Here is an 18,096-nt window from a genome sequence, read left to right on the forward strand (position 1 = left end):
TTCTGAATACTAGAGTGTTTAAAAACTATGCTACTCTTTAGCATCCACAGTATAGTATGTAAATGTATGCAACATATACTGCTTAGAACTGTTTCATAGAGTTATTAATGCACAAATACTCTTAAAACAGATTTCTTTATCTGAAAGAGTTAGAGGGAGAGAGAGAGAGTTGTTGACATCCACTGATTCAGTCCCCCATGGTTGCAATGGCCCAGCTTGGGCCAGGTCAAAGGCAGGAGCCAGGAGCTTCTTCCAGGTCTCCCACATGGATGACAGGGACCAGTATACTGGGAATCTCTCTGCTACCTTCCTAAGGTAAAACAGCCAAAACACCAGCACCCATAAGGGATGTTGGTATTATACATGACAACTCTACTTATTGACCCAAGACACCAGCCCCCTTAACAAATATTCATGTGATCAGTTTGAGTGCTGTTATTCTCAAAGATAAATATCATTACACTTACATTAAATTTGTGTTCTTAATATTTTTCTGTTAACATCAAAGAGAAGTGACTGAAGACTATCCAATAATTATTTCTCTAAGTCCTGTATACTTAGCTTGATCCTAGTGTCAGGAAAAGAGCATGAAAGTCACAACTTTTGTATGTAAGTGGTTCCTTTTGCTTATCTTTTGCTTGACCCTTGCAGTCTGTCTTCCACATATCAGATCACTAATGATAAATCATAAAACATCCTATCTCCTCTTAACTCAAAATCCTTCCAGAATTTCCCGTAGTGATTTTATAAACACTTTGTTACCAATGCCCTGACTTCTTTTGGCCTCTATTTTCTTGTTTCTTTACCATAATTCTCTTTGAGTTTTTAACTATTTTGGTCTGAAAGATTTTACACAGAACGTTGCATAAATACACACACATAAAGGCAGGATAGGAAGTGAGTGTTGGGCAAATTCAGGGAATAATTAGAGCTCCCACTGATGATTTATTCCGTAAATGATCATAATTGCCAGGGTTGAGCCAGGTCACTGTTAGGCTCTGGGAACCTAGTCTGGTTTCCCTCATGGGTTCCAAGAACCCAATTAACTTGGACCATCACTACTACCATCTGAGTTCTGCTTCCAACTATGGAAGCTGGAGTCAGGAGCTGCAACTAGGTATCAAACCCAGAAATTTCAACATGCCACACGGCATCTTTCCTGAAAGGCTAAGCACCAGCCTCTATACTTACCTACGTCTTGAAAAGGAGCATTCCCAACATGGGGGCTCAAACCCTTGACCGTGAGATTGATCTCATGCTCTAGCATGAAGTAGCTGGGCTTTGTACTTTTATCTTAATTCTAGTTTTCCACAAACTTTTCAAAATCTCCTATTTATTAATTAACTTAAACGGCAAATCATAGACCCATTATATGTTAAACAGTGACCTTCCTGGAAAATTGTAGTTTGGAAAAAAAAATCAACAGAGAGTGACATTGTTCCACACTGTAACACTTTTCTTTAATGTTTGATCAATAAGGAGAGATTGAACTGATGTCTGTGTTTCTCTCTTTTGTGATATCATATGCCTTGTGATTCCTGAAAGTATTGCTACGCTCTAATGAATGATGAGAACAAAAGGGAAAAATACTGCCTATTATTATGCAAATACTTTTGACCTTCACATGGATCCTCTGATTGGATCACACTTGAACTGCTGACCTATGGTTCACATAAGATATAAATTGCAGGCAAAATTTGTCTCAGCTCCCAGATCCATTACATATCCTCAACTTAATCAAATTATGTTCTCAATTTAATAAATCAGTCTTTCAATGCTTTAAATACATTTTCCTTATAGAACTATTAGATTTCCATATGTGCATAGTCAGGAGGGTTTGCAATATTTATTCTAACTTCTTTGTCCATGGAAGTCTTCATTGGTAGTCAAGCAGTGGGCACTCCAGGCACAGCCCTAGTTCCTGTTTGAGATGCCATCAATACAATTTCCCTGCTGCAAGTTAACCGGGAGCTGTGCTGCAACTGCCTTCCACTGTCTTTTGTGTAGTGTACTTGTGCTAATTATTCAATAGGGAGTTAAAAGCATTGGCCTCAGAAGTGACACATTTGAGCTGAAACATTTTTTCTTCATAAGTAGATCCATACCCTGAAGCTTAGTGATGTTGGTATTCTTTCAGTTTGATTTTTCTTCATTACAGGCTGAAAGTTACTGAAAGTTTGAGCCTCAGTTTTCTCACAAAGTTGATTTAAAGATTAAATGGAAAGGGAAAGCAGTAAGGGAAGAAGTTACGGATGCATTTATGGAATTTTGTCTATGAAATTAATGAAATCTATGAATTAATAGATTGTAAAATATAATAAAAATTAGAACAAAGTAAAAATCTTTAAAAACAAAAAGGAAAATCCTGAGTAGCCAAGAATGGGCCATCTGAAGCAACATGCAAGTAGGATTCTGGCATCAACATTGAAAAATATATATTTCACTGAGTATTATGATAGGAAGAAGACTGGAGGGTGGGAAGTGTCAGTATGCTCCTAAATCTGCATTGTGAAATATATGAACATTTTCACTTTATATTAATAAAAAAATGTAATACAGGCAGAGAAAGAAAACACTGGGCCAACTGGCTCATTCCTCAGATATCCACAGCATTCAGGCCTTGGCCAAACAGTACCAGGAACTTAATCCGAGTGTCTGCCAGAGATGGCAGGAAGTCCAGTGATTGAGCCATCAGATGCCGCCTCCAAGGGTGCACATTCACAGAAAGCTGGACTATGAAGTGGAGCAGTACTTGAACGCTGGCACTCCTACTTGGGGTGCAGTAGTTCTAAATGGTAGCCTACCTACTCTGCCAAGTGCCTGCCCTAACACCTGCAGTTTTAAGTACTCCTCCAGGAGGATTTGAATGTGCAACTGGTGTTGAGAACTATTGTTCAAACTTACAGGTACTTTAGCATAATTCCATAAAGAAGCTGTGGTGATGATAAAACAGTTACTACAGTATTGCATGTTTGTTTGAAGATGAACACAATTCAATGTTTTACTGAATAGGTATCATGATATCAGCTCTACTCCATAGTCAAACACACTATTTTTTTCAAATTATGAAATATTTTGTAGGTTGAATGTATATATAATATATGACATATATATATGAGATAGTCACAGAATTTATGTTTGTTTGGGACATAGTGATATCCTTACATTCAGGTGTATGTTCTCTGAACTACAGAAATAATAGACTAGGTTTGTTTCAAATGTGTCTAGTAATTATCCCAATATCATTGAGACAGCTGACTTTCAATGAGCAATGGATAGGGACATGCTTAGGTTAACACTATTGTTCTCTATCTAATGGTGTTTGTTCACCAAATCGTGGCTGTGGTATTAATTTGGGTCTGTTAATACCAAACAATGGTGTTGTTGAGTCTGGCCGTGTGATAAATTGTGTCTGTCTGTAGTCCCTAAGGCAAATAGATTTTTGGTTTTTAAAGCTTGGAAGATAATTAAAGTCACTCTCAGTCTGAGTTCTGAGACTTTTTGTAACAGACCACCAAACTTGCAACTTGTTAATGAAGTGATCCTGACTTCTCATTTGAAAAAAAATGGATAACTAAATAATAATACAACATAGAGCTATGAGAATTAAATGAGATACTAACAACAAGAATAATGTGTGTGTCTTTGAAAGAGTTTGTTATTATTTTCTTTTTGCCCATCCTTCCTAATGAACAACTTTGACTTTTATGGATTCCCTCTGTTCATCTCTGCCAGAGCAGAAAAGATTTTAGAGCAACCTGTAGCCCATCCAGAGCTAGTACTGAGGCGAGTGATTGAATCAAGTGTAATGACTCTATTTTCCATAGTATTGCTATAATGATTGTATCTCAAGGTGGTTGGGGAAGGAAAGAGATGGTAGCCAATGAAATAATATGGGGCACGAGGAAGATGGAAGAAGTTGCTGAGCTCTGATCTGGGGATAAATTTAATACAGTGTATGTGAGAGTTGAATTGGGTTCTGTGTTTTATATAATATCTGGAGTTAGTAGGAATGGAGTTCTTAATGTAGAAGGAAAACATTTTAGCAGGTTGTGAGCTATGATCTTTAGTGCCTGTAAAACAACTACTCAGATTGTATTTTTGTAATGTAGAGCTGCATCGTAGTTTCCTTTTGAAAAAAAATCTGAATGTCTCGTAATAAACACAGAAAACCTCTTTGAGATTACATAGCTGTTGAGGTTTGGTCTTTCTGCTTTAACTGACTGCACAGGACAGGACTGCACATGGCTCAAGTAGTGGGTACAAGAAGATGGATGGGGCCTAGTGCACCGAAGATTAGTGGTTATAGCCCTCTCCTTGCATGCACCGGGATCCCATATGGGTACCAGTTCATGTCCCAAACGTTCACTTCCCACTCAGCTTCCTGCTGGTGGCCTTGGGAAAGCTGTGGAGGATAGCTGAAAGCTTGGGGATGCTGCAGCCATGTCAGAGACCCAGAAGAAGCTCCTGGCTTCTGATTGGCCTCGTTCTGGCCATGGTGGACACTAGGGGAGTGAAGTGGAGGATGGTAGATCCTTCTGTCTTTTCCCTGTAAGTCTAACTTTCCAAATAAAAAAGAAAGAAAAAAGATTTTAAAAAAGAAGATGGAGGGGTCTGAATGACAGCAGCTCTCCGCAACCTCATGTTCCTTTTAGGAAGATCCAGAAATTAACAGCAGGGGAGAGGAGGTTAGAGTTTATTCTCTGAGTACACATAGGATGGGAATTTTAATATCTTCAAACATGAAGCCTTGTCAGTCACAGCTATTGTTTTCAGGAGAACCTCTGTCCTTCAGAGAATCTCTGACAAAAGAAGGAAGTATCTGTGGTTGTTTTCACTGCTCAGTGTTCTTTCACCTGCCTGCAATAGATCTCTGTAATTGTTGGGAAGGGAAATGGAATAAACCATGGCAAATGGCAAGGATACACAGAGCTATGTGGCTCTGGAGTCACATTTGTAGTCATCATTACCTAAAGAATCACATGATTCCTGTATGACTGACAGAATTTAGTATAATGGGGTATTCATCTAGAGAAATTAGAAGTCTAAAAAAGCAACCAGTTAAGCCTAAAAGGACTCATGCGACTAGAGAGCTGAGGGGCAAAAATCACTGACTTAGAGACTTGGAAAACACCTAAAATTAGATGCATTAAAACTAGAAGAGTGCTTTCATTTGTCTTACCTATTAATGTATTTTGGCTTGAAAGTGTGTAGACTGCTCCTGTGTACGTAATTAGAAGTAGTGTATTTTAACATTTGAAAGATGATCACATTTACTCATTAAAGACTGAGATAGCTTGCTCACTCGCTAAGTATTAGGTCATTTTTGGATGGTGTTCAGGCTTTAGGGTTAATTCTATTTTTGTCATAAGAACTACCTGTTAATTAAGCTTTTGCTACTGATAGATCAAATATGCCATGCACAGACTACCACAGAATGGTTCACTTAACTGTCCAACCATACTTAATGCTCATAATAATAATAATAATAGAGCTATGTTTATTTACTTGAAAGGCATAGTTACCAAAAGAGAGATCTCTTGTCCATGGGTCACTGCTCAAATGGCCAAGAGTGGCTGGAGTTAGGCTGGAGTGGAGTCAAGGACTTCTTTCATGTCTTTTATGAAGATGCAGGAACCCAAGAATTTGAACCCCATTCCACTGCTTTCCCAGGCTCAGTTGCAGGGAGTTGTATCAGAAGTGGAGCTGCCAGGACTCCAACCCGCACCTGTATGGGATGTCTGTGCCACAAACAGTGGTTTCACTTGCTATACCACAACCCCAGCACCCTATGCTGATCTTTTTTTCAATTCCCATAATCTCATTTTGGGATATTCTTTACCTTCTAAAAATTCACAGATGCTATGAAGTTTGGCAAGCAGTAGTACCTCTGATGATAGTAAAACAGCCAGAAACATTAGAAAACCACACATCTGAAAACATCATCATGTGGGAGAAGCAAAAAACAGCTCTAGAACATATTTCAGAGGAAGAGGGAGTTGGTAATGTGAACCTGTCAGGAATAATGTTTCTCCCAAGGAACTGTCTGTTAATCTCTGAGTCTGCATTTGATCTGACAAATGGGACTTTGCCCTGGCTCAGGGCTGCTGCTGTTTGGAGCAAAGAGAACCAGTGGAGCTTTCAGTGGCTCTTTTGGGTGAAGTGAGAAAAGGAGACATTAGGGTCCTCAAGTTAGCAGCCATCTTTTTTTTTCCAGAAGAGACATGCTGAATTATGCTCTGCCAGGATAATAGAGCTGAGCTAATGGCCCATACAGAGCAGAGTGAAACTTGCTTGGGAAACCCAGAATAGAGACAGCCCTACAGAGAGTGCTGACTCTACACTGAGGAGCTAAAACAAAACAAAACAAAACAAAAACAAAAAACCATGTTTCTCCAGTACATTGCATTCACAAAGTCTCCCTGTAGCTAGAAATCTAAATATCAAGGTTTTGGCTAACAGAAAGCCACAGCTGAAAAAGAACTTAGCAGAGCTTCTCCTTTCCATGTGCAACTGGAGTGACAAATTTGGAGATCAAAGGAGACTCAAACTCTGTAGATATTTGCCAGCTTTTATGTTTACTGCGCAGGGATGAAGCGTGTATTAAGCCTTTGAGTCTGTCCTGCATTTCTTCAGGGTTGAGAACAAGACTAGTCAGGCTCTTGGATAAAGTCTGGGAGGGCTACAGCAAGCTGAGGCTGAAAGTCTTACTTGAAAAAAGCGGGAATAATAAAATAACTGGGTGCCTTAAGCCACGTTGTCACAGCTCTGGAGTCTGGAATTCCAGGATCTGTGTGCTGAGGGCTTGACTGCCAAGAGCACCTCTCTCCTTGGCTTGGAGATGGCCATCATGTCTCTTCATACTGCCTTTCTTCCATGCAAGAACATCTTGGAGTCACTTCCCAGCATAAAGAAAACAGCTGTATTAATTAAGGCCCTATTTTCCAAATCCCTTTGTAATACAGTCACCTCTTTACAAGTCAGTTATCTCCAGGTAAGTCCGCATTCTGAGGTAGTCAGTCCACAGCACTGAGGCTTACCAAACTGTTCTGTCCCAGGCCAACCCTAAGCCTTGTGTTTGCTATGAGTTGAATTGCTATTAATAATACACCTTGAACCAAATATAGGTGATTACGTGTTGTCAAAGTTAATAAAAATTGCTTTTCAACCTGCCCACTTCTTTTATTAGCCTAACTCACTCAGAGCCTTTGTATGTAAGTGTGACACTTCTACTACAACATTGATATGTGACATTGTAAGCTTAAATTTTCATAACACTATGTGGTTTTTCTATATTAACACTAATCCTTCTGAGATTTGGTGCCTGAAATAATTTAAATTTGTAATATAACACTTTCTCCAAGAGAGAAATTAAAAACTGGCAAATTACCATTTAAGATCATCTGATAGATTTGCAGTCAGTTGAATATTCTTAGCAAGTATTATTAGATGTTTTGACTCACTATGTTATCATTAGTGACCTTGGATAAAAAAATACATTGCTTTCTTAGTCTGTTACTTCTTAACATTGCCAGTGCTTATAATATTGGTTGAATCATAACAGCTTAATACAAGTCAGGTCATCTTAAAATAGTGCACAATTTATATTAGCCTTTTTTGTTTTAATTCCTCATAGCTGAACAAAATTTTATTTTAAAATGAATAGGAGACTTATTCGAACTTTCAAAACAAACAAGAGCATTTCAATTTAGGTGCCTTAGCACTAGAGTAGTATTTTTTTTTTAATTTTGATCATGTGGTGGGCAGAATTCTGACAGCCTCTCATTTCCACCCTATAGTGTAGGTTCCCACATCAGCCCCAGGTCTTTGCTGTCTTAGTGGCTTCTGTGATCAGAACAGGCTCTTCTGGCACACATGCCAATCTGAAAGGCAGATTGTGAGAGGAGGACTGGGCCATGTGAAGTGAGCCAATGTAGGGAAGTTAGTTCATCCTTAGGTCTGAATCTCAAGATAGGTTATGAGGGAAGCGGTTTAGCTCTGTAGCTGGCTTTGGGAATAGAAGAGGTCATGTGGCAAATGTACAGCCTCCAGGGGCTTAGAGTAGATTTCAGCTGTCAGCCATCAAGAAAATGAGGACCATGGTTCCAAAGCTGTTAGCAGTTGAACTCTGGGGATAACCTGGAAGAGCTTGGAAGCAGCTGTTGCTTTTTCGCATGTGCTTTAAATATTAAGGCAGTTATGTATATACATTCATGTGGAACAAGAAAATAGGGTGCTCTATAAGCCAATTCAACATATGCAGACAATTAGAACAACGTTTTTTGTTATTAAAAAAGGGGGATGTTATTTGATGATGAATGTATTGTCAGCAACATGCTGTGGAATGACAATCTTCTAGGATAAGGATCTGTCCTCACGCTGCCTAGGGGTGCTCTCCTAAGACAGCCTACACCTTTCCCTCTGCCTTCCAGTTACTGTTTCCTTACAGATCAGTGAGGAGATACACTGGCATGGGTCTAGATGCTGCCACTGTGCCTTGCAGACTCACTGCAGCATGGCCTTCACCTTGACGCTCCAAAGGATAACTTGAATTTTAGATAACCCTCAATGCCTCATTCTCAGTCAACCTTGAAAACACAACATTCTCCCACTTTTGGGAGAGCAGTGCTATGCTTTTGGTGATGAGGTTGATTCATTTGTGGATATTTTTTTCTCTATGAGTTTGATCACCAAATATTATCTTCAACCACCACAATGCTGGCCCTTATAGTCTCTTTCAAGGGAACAATTAAGAGTAGTGATTTCATCTGTAAAAATGTGATGAAACCATTTAGAATAACTCCACTATAGGCCTTGTGTTGTTTCTAATGCTATTTTAGTAACAGAAATGTGAACTTCTTAGATTGGTAGAGAAAATAATATTTTGGCTTGATATTGGCCTTTAGAAGTAATTGACATGGAATTATCACTCTGTTGGATATGATAAAAACACAAAAGGAAGCTGTAAGAGCTGTAATTGTGTAGTCAGGCAGATGTTCTTATGTTCAGGACATAAGGGACAGGACAGGGTTTCATGAAGAAAAATGAAGAACAGATGAAAAGCCCAAAAAAGGGAAAATGAATGTCTAAGGAAGGCCAGTAACTCTCAGGGGACATGACACCGCTGATGAACTGGAATATTCCAGTTCCTGCTGCAGCACTTACTGCTTCATTCCTTCCACATCAAGAGCTTGCATCTAAATTTGTTCAGTTTATTATTTCTCTGAGCTGTCACCCTCCCCCACTTTTCCATCTGTCTTCTGTCTTTCCCTTTCCTTCTCTTCCCTTGAACCCTCCTCATTTCCTCTCATCTTTTCATTTTTTTCCTATTGTCCTTTCTCTTTCCTTCCCTCTCCTCCTCCATTTTAATTTTTCCTCTCTTCTCCCCCCTTAGCTTTTCTCTTTATCCTTTTTGTGCCTTTCTCTCTTTCCATCCCATTTCTTCTGTCTTGAACATTTATTATTCTACATGCTCAAAGAAATGCAATGCAGCACGGCATAGCACCTATTATTAACCTCATGTTAATAAATGCATGTTTTCTGTGTGAATATTAGTTTATAAAATTTGAAGTTGGTCACAACACTATTGATTTGAAAATGCTTCAAAAGAAAATGTGACATATTGTGCTTCTCTTATGTAAAATAAAAATGAAGTTCATTTTTTCTCTCTCTTCCTGTGTCATTGCCTTTCCTACACACACACACATACAAACTCAGATAGTAGATGGCAAAAACTTCCCTAGATATTCTTAGATTTTTTTTTCATCTGAGCAACTGCAGAAAGAAAGTTTTTCTCCTCAGCAGATTTTTGTATTAATGATTAATATACTGAGAAATTAATATTAGTTTATGAGTTTAATAGCCAATGTTGCTAGATTTGTACCTATATTCTACCTTTATCCAACATTAAGTAATATATGTTTATAAGTATATATGTTTAATTTTAAACAAATGCTTTATATTTGTGTGTATATTGACCTTCATGCCATTTTTTACATTTTCAATTTATTCTAAAACCCAAGCATAAACTGTTAAAAATGTTATTTGACTGCAAATTATTTCATTTTATGAAGATTTATTTATTTTCACTGGAAAGGCAATTCTACAGAGAGCAGGAGATGCAGCGAGAAAGATTCTCTGTCTGCTGACTCAAGTGGCCCAATGGCCCAAACTGAACTGATCCAAAGCCAGGAGCTAGGAACTTCCTCGGTGTCTCCCGCCTGGGTGCAGGTTCCTAATGCTTTGGGCCATCCTCTACTGGTTTCTCAGGCCATAAGCAGGATGCTGGATGGGAAGTGAAGCATCTGGGACACTAACTGGTGCCCATATGAGATCCTGGCACATGCAAGGCAAGGATTTAGCTACTATCTATTGCACCTAGCCCTATCAAGTTTTTTTAATACTGCATATTTGCACATATCTATCTATCTATCTATCTATCTATCTATCTATCTATCTATGTGTTTTATGTGTTTGAATGCATGTTTACAATACAGTCAACAAAGCTCTATATCAATTCCATATTTATACACAAATTATGCATGAATATATATTGAGAACCATATGTATATGGGAATACCATGTACACAGTATGTGGGACATTACAGCCCCTGTTGTTTCTAGTTTCATTTCCTCTGTACCAACTTGTGATTTTTTGTTGATGAACCTGCACAGTAGAACTGGGCCAAAGAACATTGATACGACTACCAAACTGCAAATGGTCTGTTACCCAATTTAGAGCTAAATGTATTCTACAGATAGTGTTATTTACTCAGTTGGGATTGCATGTCATCTATTTGTGGTCTAGTGGGCAATTTTGACTCCTAATGACTGACAAATGGTACAAGCGATAGTGTTGGATCTGTCATAAAGACACAAAAAAAGTGTTCAGCTTGGAGTTAAAAGGCACATTTTGTCATGGCTTGCAGCTTTTTCTAGGTAAATTAAAACTGCGTTAAAGTTCAACAAACCATAAGAACTTGGTTCAGGCTTCCAACATTATTAGGGGTATCCTAAGCATCACTTAAACTTGGGAACATTGATCTTGTAAGGGCAGCAGTGTCAGGATCTAAGGGACTTGAGATGAAGTATGATTTGAGCAGTGTACTTTCCAACAGATTTTGTTGAAATGCCTCCTAAAATATTGAATGATGAAGTTTTCCTGGGGTGCTGCTTTTCCATTTATTACCTAAGCACACCCTGCAATACTCTCCAATTCAACATAGTGTGCTTCTTTGTTGTTCTGTGTACATGTAAATTGCTTATCTCGTTTTTAATTCAAATCTCATCATAGTAGGAGTAAAACTTTTTTGTTGTTGTTTTGGTTAAAAACAAAACAACAACAAAAAAGTTTTACTTTAAACAATTTTCGAAGGGCTTATTTTTCTTTTTCATTTGAAACATTTTCTTAGCTCTAGGCTTGCTAACTGTTGATTGGCATCAAAGTAGCTGGAGGCAAGAAAGAGTAGCAGTTTGATAATCTCTTGAGGTGATTCTGAAGCATACAGAGTATTCACCATTCAACAGAAGATAGGTATCCTCTCATCACATAAGGAATTGGTATTTGACTGAGACAAATCATATGAAGAGTTACTTCTGAAGATTTGCTATCTGACACTTCTCACCCCTAAATGAAAATTAATTTTCAAATGCATTGAGGGCCAACAATTCTCAAGTGGTAATCATATAGTATAAGGAGTAAGGATTTGGGTCCTCATTCAGTGAATAATTGTTTATGAAGCACACATTAAACTAGGTCCTCTGTTTTGATGCTGCCTGTTCCCTTGAGTGTTGCATGAGGGCTCTTTTTTGAGGAGGTTAAAGGTGATTCTCTTGAATTCCAGATAGCTCTGTGCTTGACAAGGAGATGACAGGGTGGGGATTCAGGCAGCTCAGCCTACTTAGGGAAATCAGGAAGTTTAAGCACCATAAAATAACAGCTTTATGGCACAGCATAGGGTGTCATACAAGGTTCCTTCATTAATGATTAGACAGGGTTTGCCATGCCACCAAATGAAAAGAAAATTTAAAAGTTTCTGTACTGTTTTGGACCTCAGTGTCACATTGGAAATGTTTGTTTCCTCCATAGGTTCGAACCTGCGCCCTCCCTGAAGATAAGGACCCCCCTGTGGAAATTGGGGTAAGTGTTTTCGATGTTTTCCTGAAAGGTAGACACATCCTATCTAAGGAAATTCTTTACATTGTCTCTGGACTTCTGCCTGGGAACTGGTACATGAAATTGAGTTAAATTAACAAGGTGTGACTGTTCAAGGAAGTGCTGTCATATCGTTGCTGAATCATGTAGAATTTGTTTCTTGTCTCATGAAAATCACTCTCCAGTGAATTCATATTTGGTTCAACTGGCTAGACCTGAGTGTGGAAGCTGCCCTGCAGGTAACTGAAATGCCATTCAGAGTCAGCATTCCCAGCCCAGTAGGTAGCTGGGGAAATTAGAGATGTGAGCTCCAGTGCTATGGGAAGGAGGCAGAGAATCAGCCAGAGGACTGTGAGGTTTTCTGCTTCCTAACACTTAAACACAATTGCAGATGGAAAGAGAGATGTGGCCAATAATCAGAGGGTATTAGAGTATCCTGCTGCATCTCTAGCTTCAGAAGGGGGAAGAAGAATAGAGTACTTAGTAACTTTCTAGACAGGCCTTCAGGTGCAGACAGTAGCACCTGATAAGACAGAGCTCAATGGGATCAGATTCTACCATCTGTACTTTCAGAGAGCAGGGAGAAGTTCAGGAGTTGGGTGTAAGAGGCCTTGTGCCTGGGTTCATTGAAAAGCCTGTTTGAAATAGCCACACATCATCCAGGCACTTGAGAACCATCTTTCAATGTGTGGAGCACTGGACTGTGCATCATTTGTTTTCTCCTTGACAACAACAACTACCACTTCCCAACCCTCAAGTAAAGACTCCAAAGTTTTGTACCGGTGTGTTGGTTAGGTTCACTAGGCAGAGAACCAGTTATGCTTCCGTTAGTGAAGGAGCAGAAGCAAAAATATTTGATGTGCCTGTTCCCTCATGCCTAACACAGACTCTGTTTCATTCTGCTTTGTTTTCTGCCTGCTAATTCAGCCTCTTGTGCCATTCTTACATCCTCCATACATCTGTTCTCAGACAACCTGGTGTTTGATTGCTTCCTCCCAAGATAAAGAGTGGTCTCTACCCAGCCTCAGGCCTTCTTAACCAAGGACACAAGACAATGCTCTCCTGGGCTTCTTCTGCACACCAGCTCCCTCTCACTGCCCAGGCTCACCTGTGTGCCTCTTGCAGATGATAACCCCCCAGGTCCCTGCTTCAACATACACCTGCCCTTCCTTACTGCATACACTTCTTGATACAATTATATCCTCTTCGTCAACTTTAAAATGATTGGACATTATTAACTATTAATATGACTAGCATGTCAATTAATCAAGAGCTTAATTTTGTTTATTGAGATTCCACAATGGTGAATTGATTTAGCTTTTTTTTTCTCCTCTGTTGACTTTCCCAGTTATCCTTGAATTGGGATCTCTTGCTTGACAGTTTAATTACATCTTAGCACAAGTTTGTTAGTCTCTCTCTTGTGTTTTTTCTTTAACTCGAGTCATTGGAAATTTATTTTATTTACTGAATATCTTTTCCCTGATTTCACTTTTTTCTACCCTTCCTTTCATGGTTTCTCAGCACAGACCATGAGATTTTGGCACTCCTATGGAGCACAAAAGTAGGTATTTGTGAAGCCTACTGTGCTCTTCTCTACTGTTTCTTTTTCTTTTTCTTTTTTTTTTAAGATTTATTTATTTATTGGAAAGTCAGATATACAGAGAGGAGAGACAGAGAGGAAGATCTTCCCTCCAATGATTCACTCCCCAAGTGAGCGCAACGGCCGATGCTGCGACAATCCAAAGCCAGGATCCAGGAAATTCTTGCGGGTATCCTACATGGGTGCAGGGTTCCAAGGCTTTGGTGGGCTATCCTCTACTGCTTTCCCAGGCCACAAGCAGGGAGCTGGATGGGAAGTGGAGCTGCCGGGATTAGAACTGGCACCCATATGGGATCCTGGTGCGTCCAAGGTGAAGACTTTAGCTGCTAGACCACGCCGCCGGGCCCATCTACTGTTTCTTTACTAGACAAAAGGTCAACTCCCTCCTTTTCCCGTTTCCTCCACACTTCTTCTGATTCACCCCTTTTAAAAAATTTATTAATATTATTATTTTATGATACAGTTCCATAGGCTGCAGGATTTCCCTCCTTCCTGTCTTCCCCCTCTACTGATCTCCCCTATATTATTACAGTAGTATAGTCCTTCATGAACAGTCATAAATCCATCATTCTGCTGTTTAAGTGTATCCTGATATTGTAGGTATGGACAATGGCAGAGAGTACAGCATCCTATTGTCAAGATATATTTAACAGTTTCATTGGGAGTCCATCTTTAATTTAGAAGTAGAGATACATAATGCATTGTATCCTCACATTTGGATATGATAGTCTGTATCCCACAGTTAATATATATCCCCTTAAGTAAAAAGCCATAAAACAAAATTAAAAACAGGAGTAAAAATTAAAAAAAACGTGTTATTTAACTTCATGTTGTTGTAAATTTTCTATTGTCTTGACCTACTCTTCACACACATGATATTATATCAGATGTTTGCTGTATTGCTCACTTGACCCGTGTAAGGTAGACTTGTGTTTACCATGCCCTACAGATACAACATAGGCTTTCCCAATAGTGTTTCATCTCTCATCTCAGTGCTCAGTACTTATCCTCTTTATGAACCCCGGCTGCATCAGGCAGTAATATGAATTATTGCTGTTGTTGTCATCATCATAGCATTAATTGTTGTATTATGGGATAGGCAGGCAGCTAGCTAGGTCTGTTGAACAATAAGTTATGGGTCCTCACATGATTTTCTCTTCTACATCCCCTCATATCAATTGACATGCGACTTTTCCTGAAATGAATCTGCTTTACGCAGAATTTAAAGCATGCCAAAAAAATATGGATATTGAATTCCATGTGGTCTTGTGGAGGTGCGTATAATTTCCAAGAGGCTCCCTGTTTGGAGACACCATGGTCAGCCTCATGAAGAAGGCCCACTAGGAAGGGTTGTCTGTCTGTCTCCTTTCCTCCACTCCAAATCATTCTGCCTTGGGGCAAATCTGCTGTCTCACCACAGATATTTCTCTGTGAGGCAAATCATGCCTAATTGTGTTTGTTCACTTTTTCAGCTTTTTATTAAGTTTTATTACCTGTGAAGCTTATTTGTATCAGTACAGAATGCTTGTCTATGACAAGAGCCTGGAGTAAAATATTTAATATGCCTTCATTAACATCAATAATAAATGATAGACCACAGTTCTCAAAGGAAAGATAATCACCCTTCCATGATGGAGATAGATGTGATTTGAACTACAGGATGAGAAGTTACTTGGGGTCATCGCATTGGTCCAACTGGCTAACCTCAGTCTGTAAGCTCTGGCATCCTATGTGGGTGCCAGTACCTGTCCTTGCTGTGCACTTCCTGTTCAGCTCTCTGCTTGTGGCCTGGGAAAGCAGTAGAGGATGACCCAAAGCTTTTGGGGCCCTCGACCTATGCGGGAGACTTGAAAGAAGATCTTAGCTCCCGGCTTTGGATTGGCTGAGCTCTGGCAGTTGTAGACATTTGGGAAGTGAATCAGCAGATGAAATATCTTTTTCTCTGTGTCTCCTTCTTTCTGTAAATGTGCCTTCCCAATAAAATAAACAAATCTCCAAGATGAGAAGTAACATCAGACTTTTTACCTTTGGGACTAGAAATGTAATCCTGGGGGAAAATTAAGAGATAACATTCTTATCTCCAAAATAACACATCTCAAACATGTTGACTTTCCTTCTTTTAGTTTTCTTTTTGTATCAGCCAGGTGCGTTGTGGTTATCCAAAGGCAAGAGTTGATAACATGGCCCGTTATTAAGTGTTGTAATGAGGTTTCTGGCCCAAAATTCAAGGGGTGCATTTGCTATATTATGTCCTCTGCTTAGGTAAGAACTCAGCTATACTTCTGGACTCAAAGAAAATTCTCAATGGACAATTTGTAATATGCTTATTGTATCAATTAGGCATTCATCTGGAGGCAAGTAACTTGACAAATTGTGGTTTAAAATGAATGAGTGAGGTCTCTCCGATGGTATTTGGACCTTTGGAGAAGTGATCCAAGCCTGTGGTTACTGACATAAATGAAAGTAGTCAGATTTTATTCATCATCCTGTTCTGCTTTTCAAAAGTATTGTCCTTTGTAGCAAATGTACCTCCAATATTACATTCTGGATAAAGATAAGAATAAAGGTATAAAAGCTCTTACTGCTGACACTGTTGCTACCAATGTACAACAACTTTCTGAGAAATTTAAGTTTCTGTGTTGTAACTTACATATGTCTGGGAAAATTTGATTCCCTAACTAGAGAGGATTCTGGATAAAATTCCAAGTTTTAAAATTGAATTACTCTGTTCAAAATGGAATGTGGGCTGTTTTGTCCCTATACTTCTGCTCAATGTCAGTATCTATAACAGCAAGTCTTTATTTTGTTCACTCTTAATGTCTCTAAGATTCACATTATGGAAATATCTATTCAGTGTGTTCATTGAATGAATAAGGAGGCATGCTATGATTGTGATTTGCAAATCACTTTTTTTTCTTCTTTTTAGGACCATAACACACATACTCAAAAATCTGCTACACATGTCCAGAAAATTTTTGGAAATTAATATGGCAAAAATCCACATTTAATACCTTGCAGAATTCAGTAAAATGGCAGTTGTGATTATTATAGAAGCAAATCTCAAACAGTTTTTAAGAAGTAAATATCAACAATTGGCCTGATGAGAGGAAATCAGTATCCCTTAGCTTTTGAAACCCTCAGAGTATAGTCTAATTTGTTTTTTTCTTGCTTGCATATTTTTTCAATGGTAATAGTTCATGTATTTTCCCCTTGCTTATAGGTTGGGCAGCCACACTATTGTATCTGATATGGTTGACAAAAAAGTTCTTGAGTATGAAAAAGGTCCTGAATACTTAAGTCATGAGATATTACGTGCCAGCCTTATGCTATCAACTTCAGTTCTTCTAGTAACCCTAAAGCATACACCAAGTTTCCTTTACTTAAACATATAGTTTAATGAGAATAGGTTAAAGCATTTTTAATATAGTCATTTAAACTCTAAACCATCAGAGACCAATAGAAATATTATAGGGGAGGTAAAATGTGTATTACATGTGTAATCTTAAATTTTCTGATAGTTAAGCTTTCAAAAATTGGAAAGAAATGGGATTGGTTGATTTTAATATGTTTAACTTAATCTAATGCATAAAACATTATTTCAGAATATAACATGTAAACATGTGTGTTTCAGCTTCCATTTCCATACTATGTCACCCATATTCAGAGTGTATTTTATATTTAAAAGGGGCTAGATTTTATATACTCAAGGCAGTTAATTTCCATGGAGTAGCACAGCTTTGGAAAGTGTTCAGAGGAGTTTATAGTGTCATGAAAATTGTGGTTAAAAAAGAAACCAGCTTATATTTTGAGTAAAGCCTTTGTGAGTTGAATGTGGATAATGGAGATTTGGCAATGTGCATGAGGCTGCATTTTCTTCTACTCTTTTTGGGTGACTGTGTTGCCACTTAAGGACCTTCTCACGAAGCTGTCCTTAGTGTCCTGGTGAGCAACTTGAGTGTCTGGACTTGCTCAGAGTCTTGCAGAGGCTGGCTGGATAGCCTGCTTGTTTGTGTCCTCCCCACTGAGATTCTGACAGATACTTCCACTGTTCTGCATCGTTTTTGACATTACTATCCAGCCAGGTGAGTGAGTAAAGTCATGCATCAAGCAGTTTAATGATCACCTTCTTTAGGGTTTGTGCACCAGAATGATAATTATGAGTGTTGCACTGTCATGACCAGGTACAAAAGGTTGGAGCCACATGTTTTGCAGGTCGAGAGCCTGTCAGAAAGAAAGGAATTGCCACCTGCCCTGGCTATGAGACACAGAATGATAGGGGCTGACAGAGAAGCATGCTACTAGGGCTCTAAGCTGGACTCTGCATATTATTAGCTACTTCTGT

General features: G+C 38.8%; 1 protein-coding gene across 5 annotated transcripts in view; it reads left to right on the top strand.

Annotated features, from left to right (window-relative positions):
* Nucleotides 1–18,096, top strand: part of LOC121166309 (inositol polyphosphate 4-phosphatase type II-like) — a 329,961-nt gene that overhangs the window by 102,178 nt on the left and 209,687 nt on the right. For 4 of the 5 annotated variants that reach the window (XM_040995445.1, XM_040995448.1, XM_040995446.1 and 1 more), the window contains one exon: nt 12,089–12,139. The exons of the other annotated variant lie outside the window; for it this stretch is intronic. In XM_040995445.1, the coding sequence (XP_040851379.1) occupies nt 12,089–12,139 (51 nt within the window). The remainder of the gene's footprint in view (nt 1–12,088; nt 12,140–18,096) is intronic. 5 annotated transcript variants of the gene reach the window in all.

The sequence above is a fragment of the Ochotona curzoniae genome, unplaced genomic scaffold (assembly GCF_017591425.1).
Source record: "Ochotona curzoniae isolate NIBS_2020 unplaced genomic scaffold, NIBS_Ocur_1.0 patch120, whole genome shotgun sequence".
In the NCBI taxonomy this organism is placed as follows: domain Eukaryota; kingdom Metazoa; phylum Chordata; class Mammalia; order Lagomorpha; family Ochotonidae; genus Ochotona; species Ochotona curzoniae.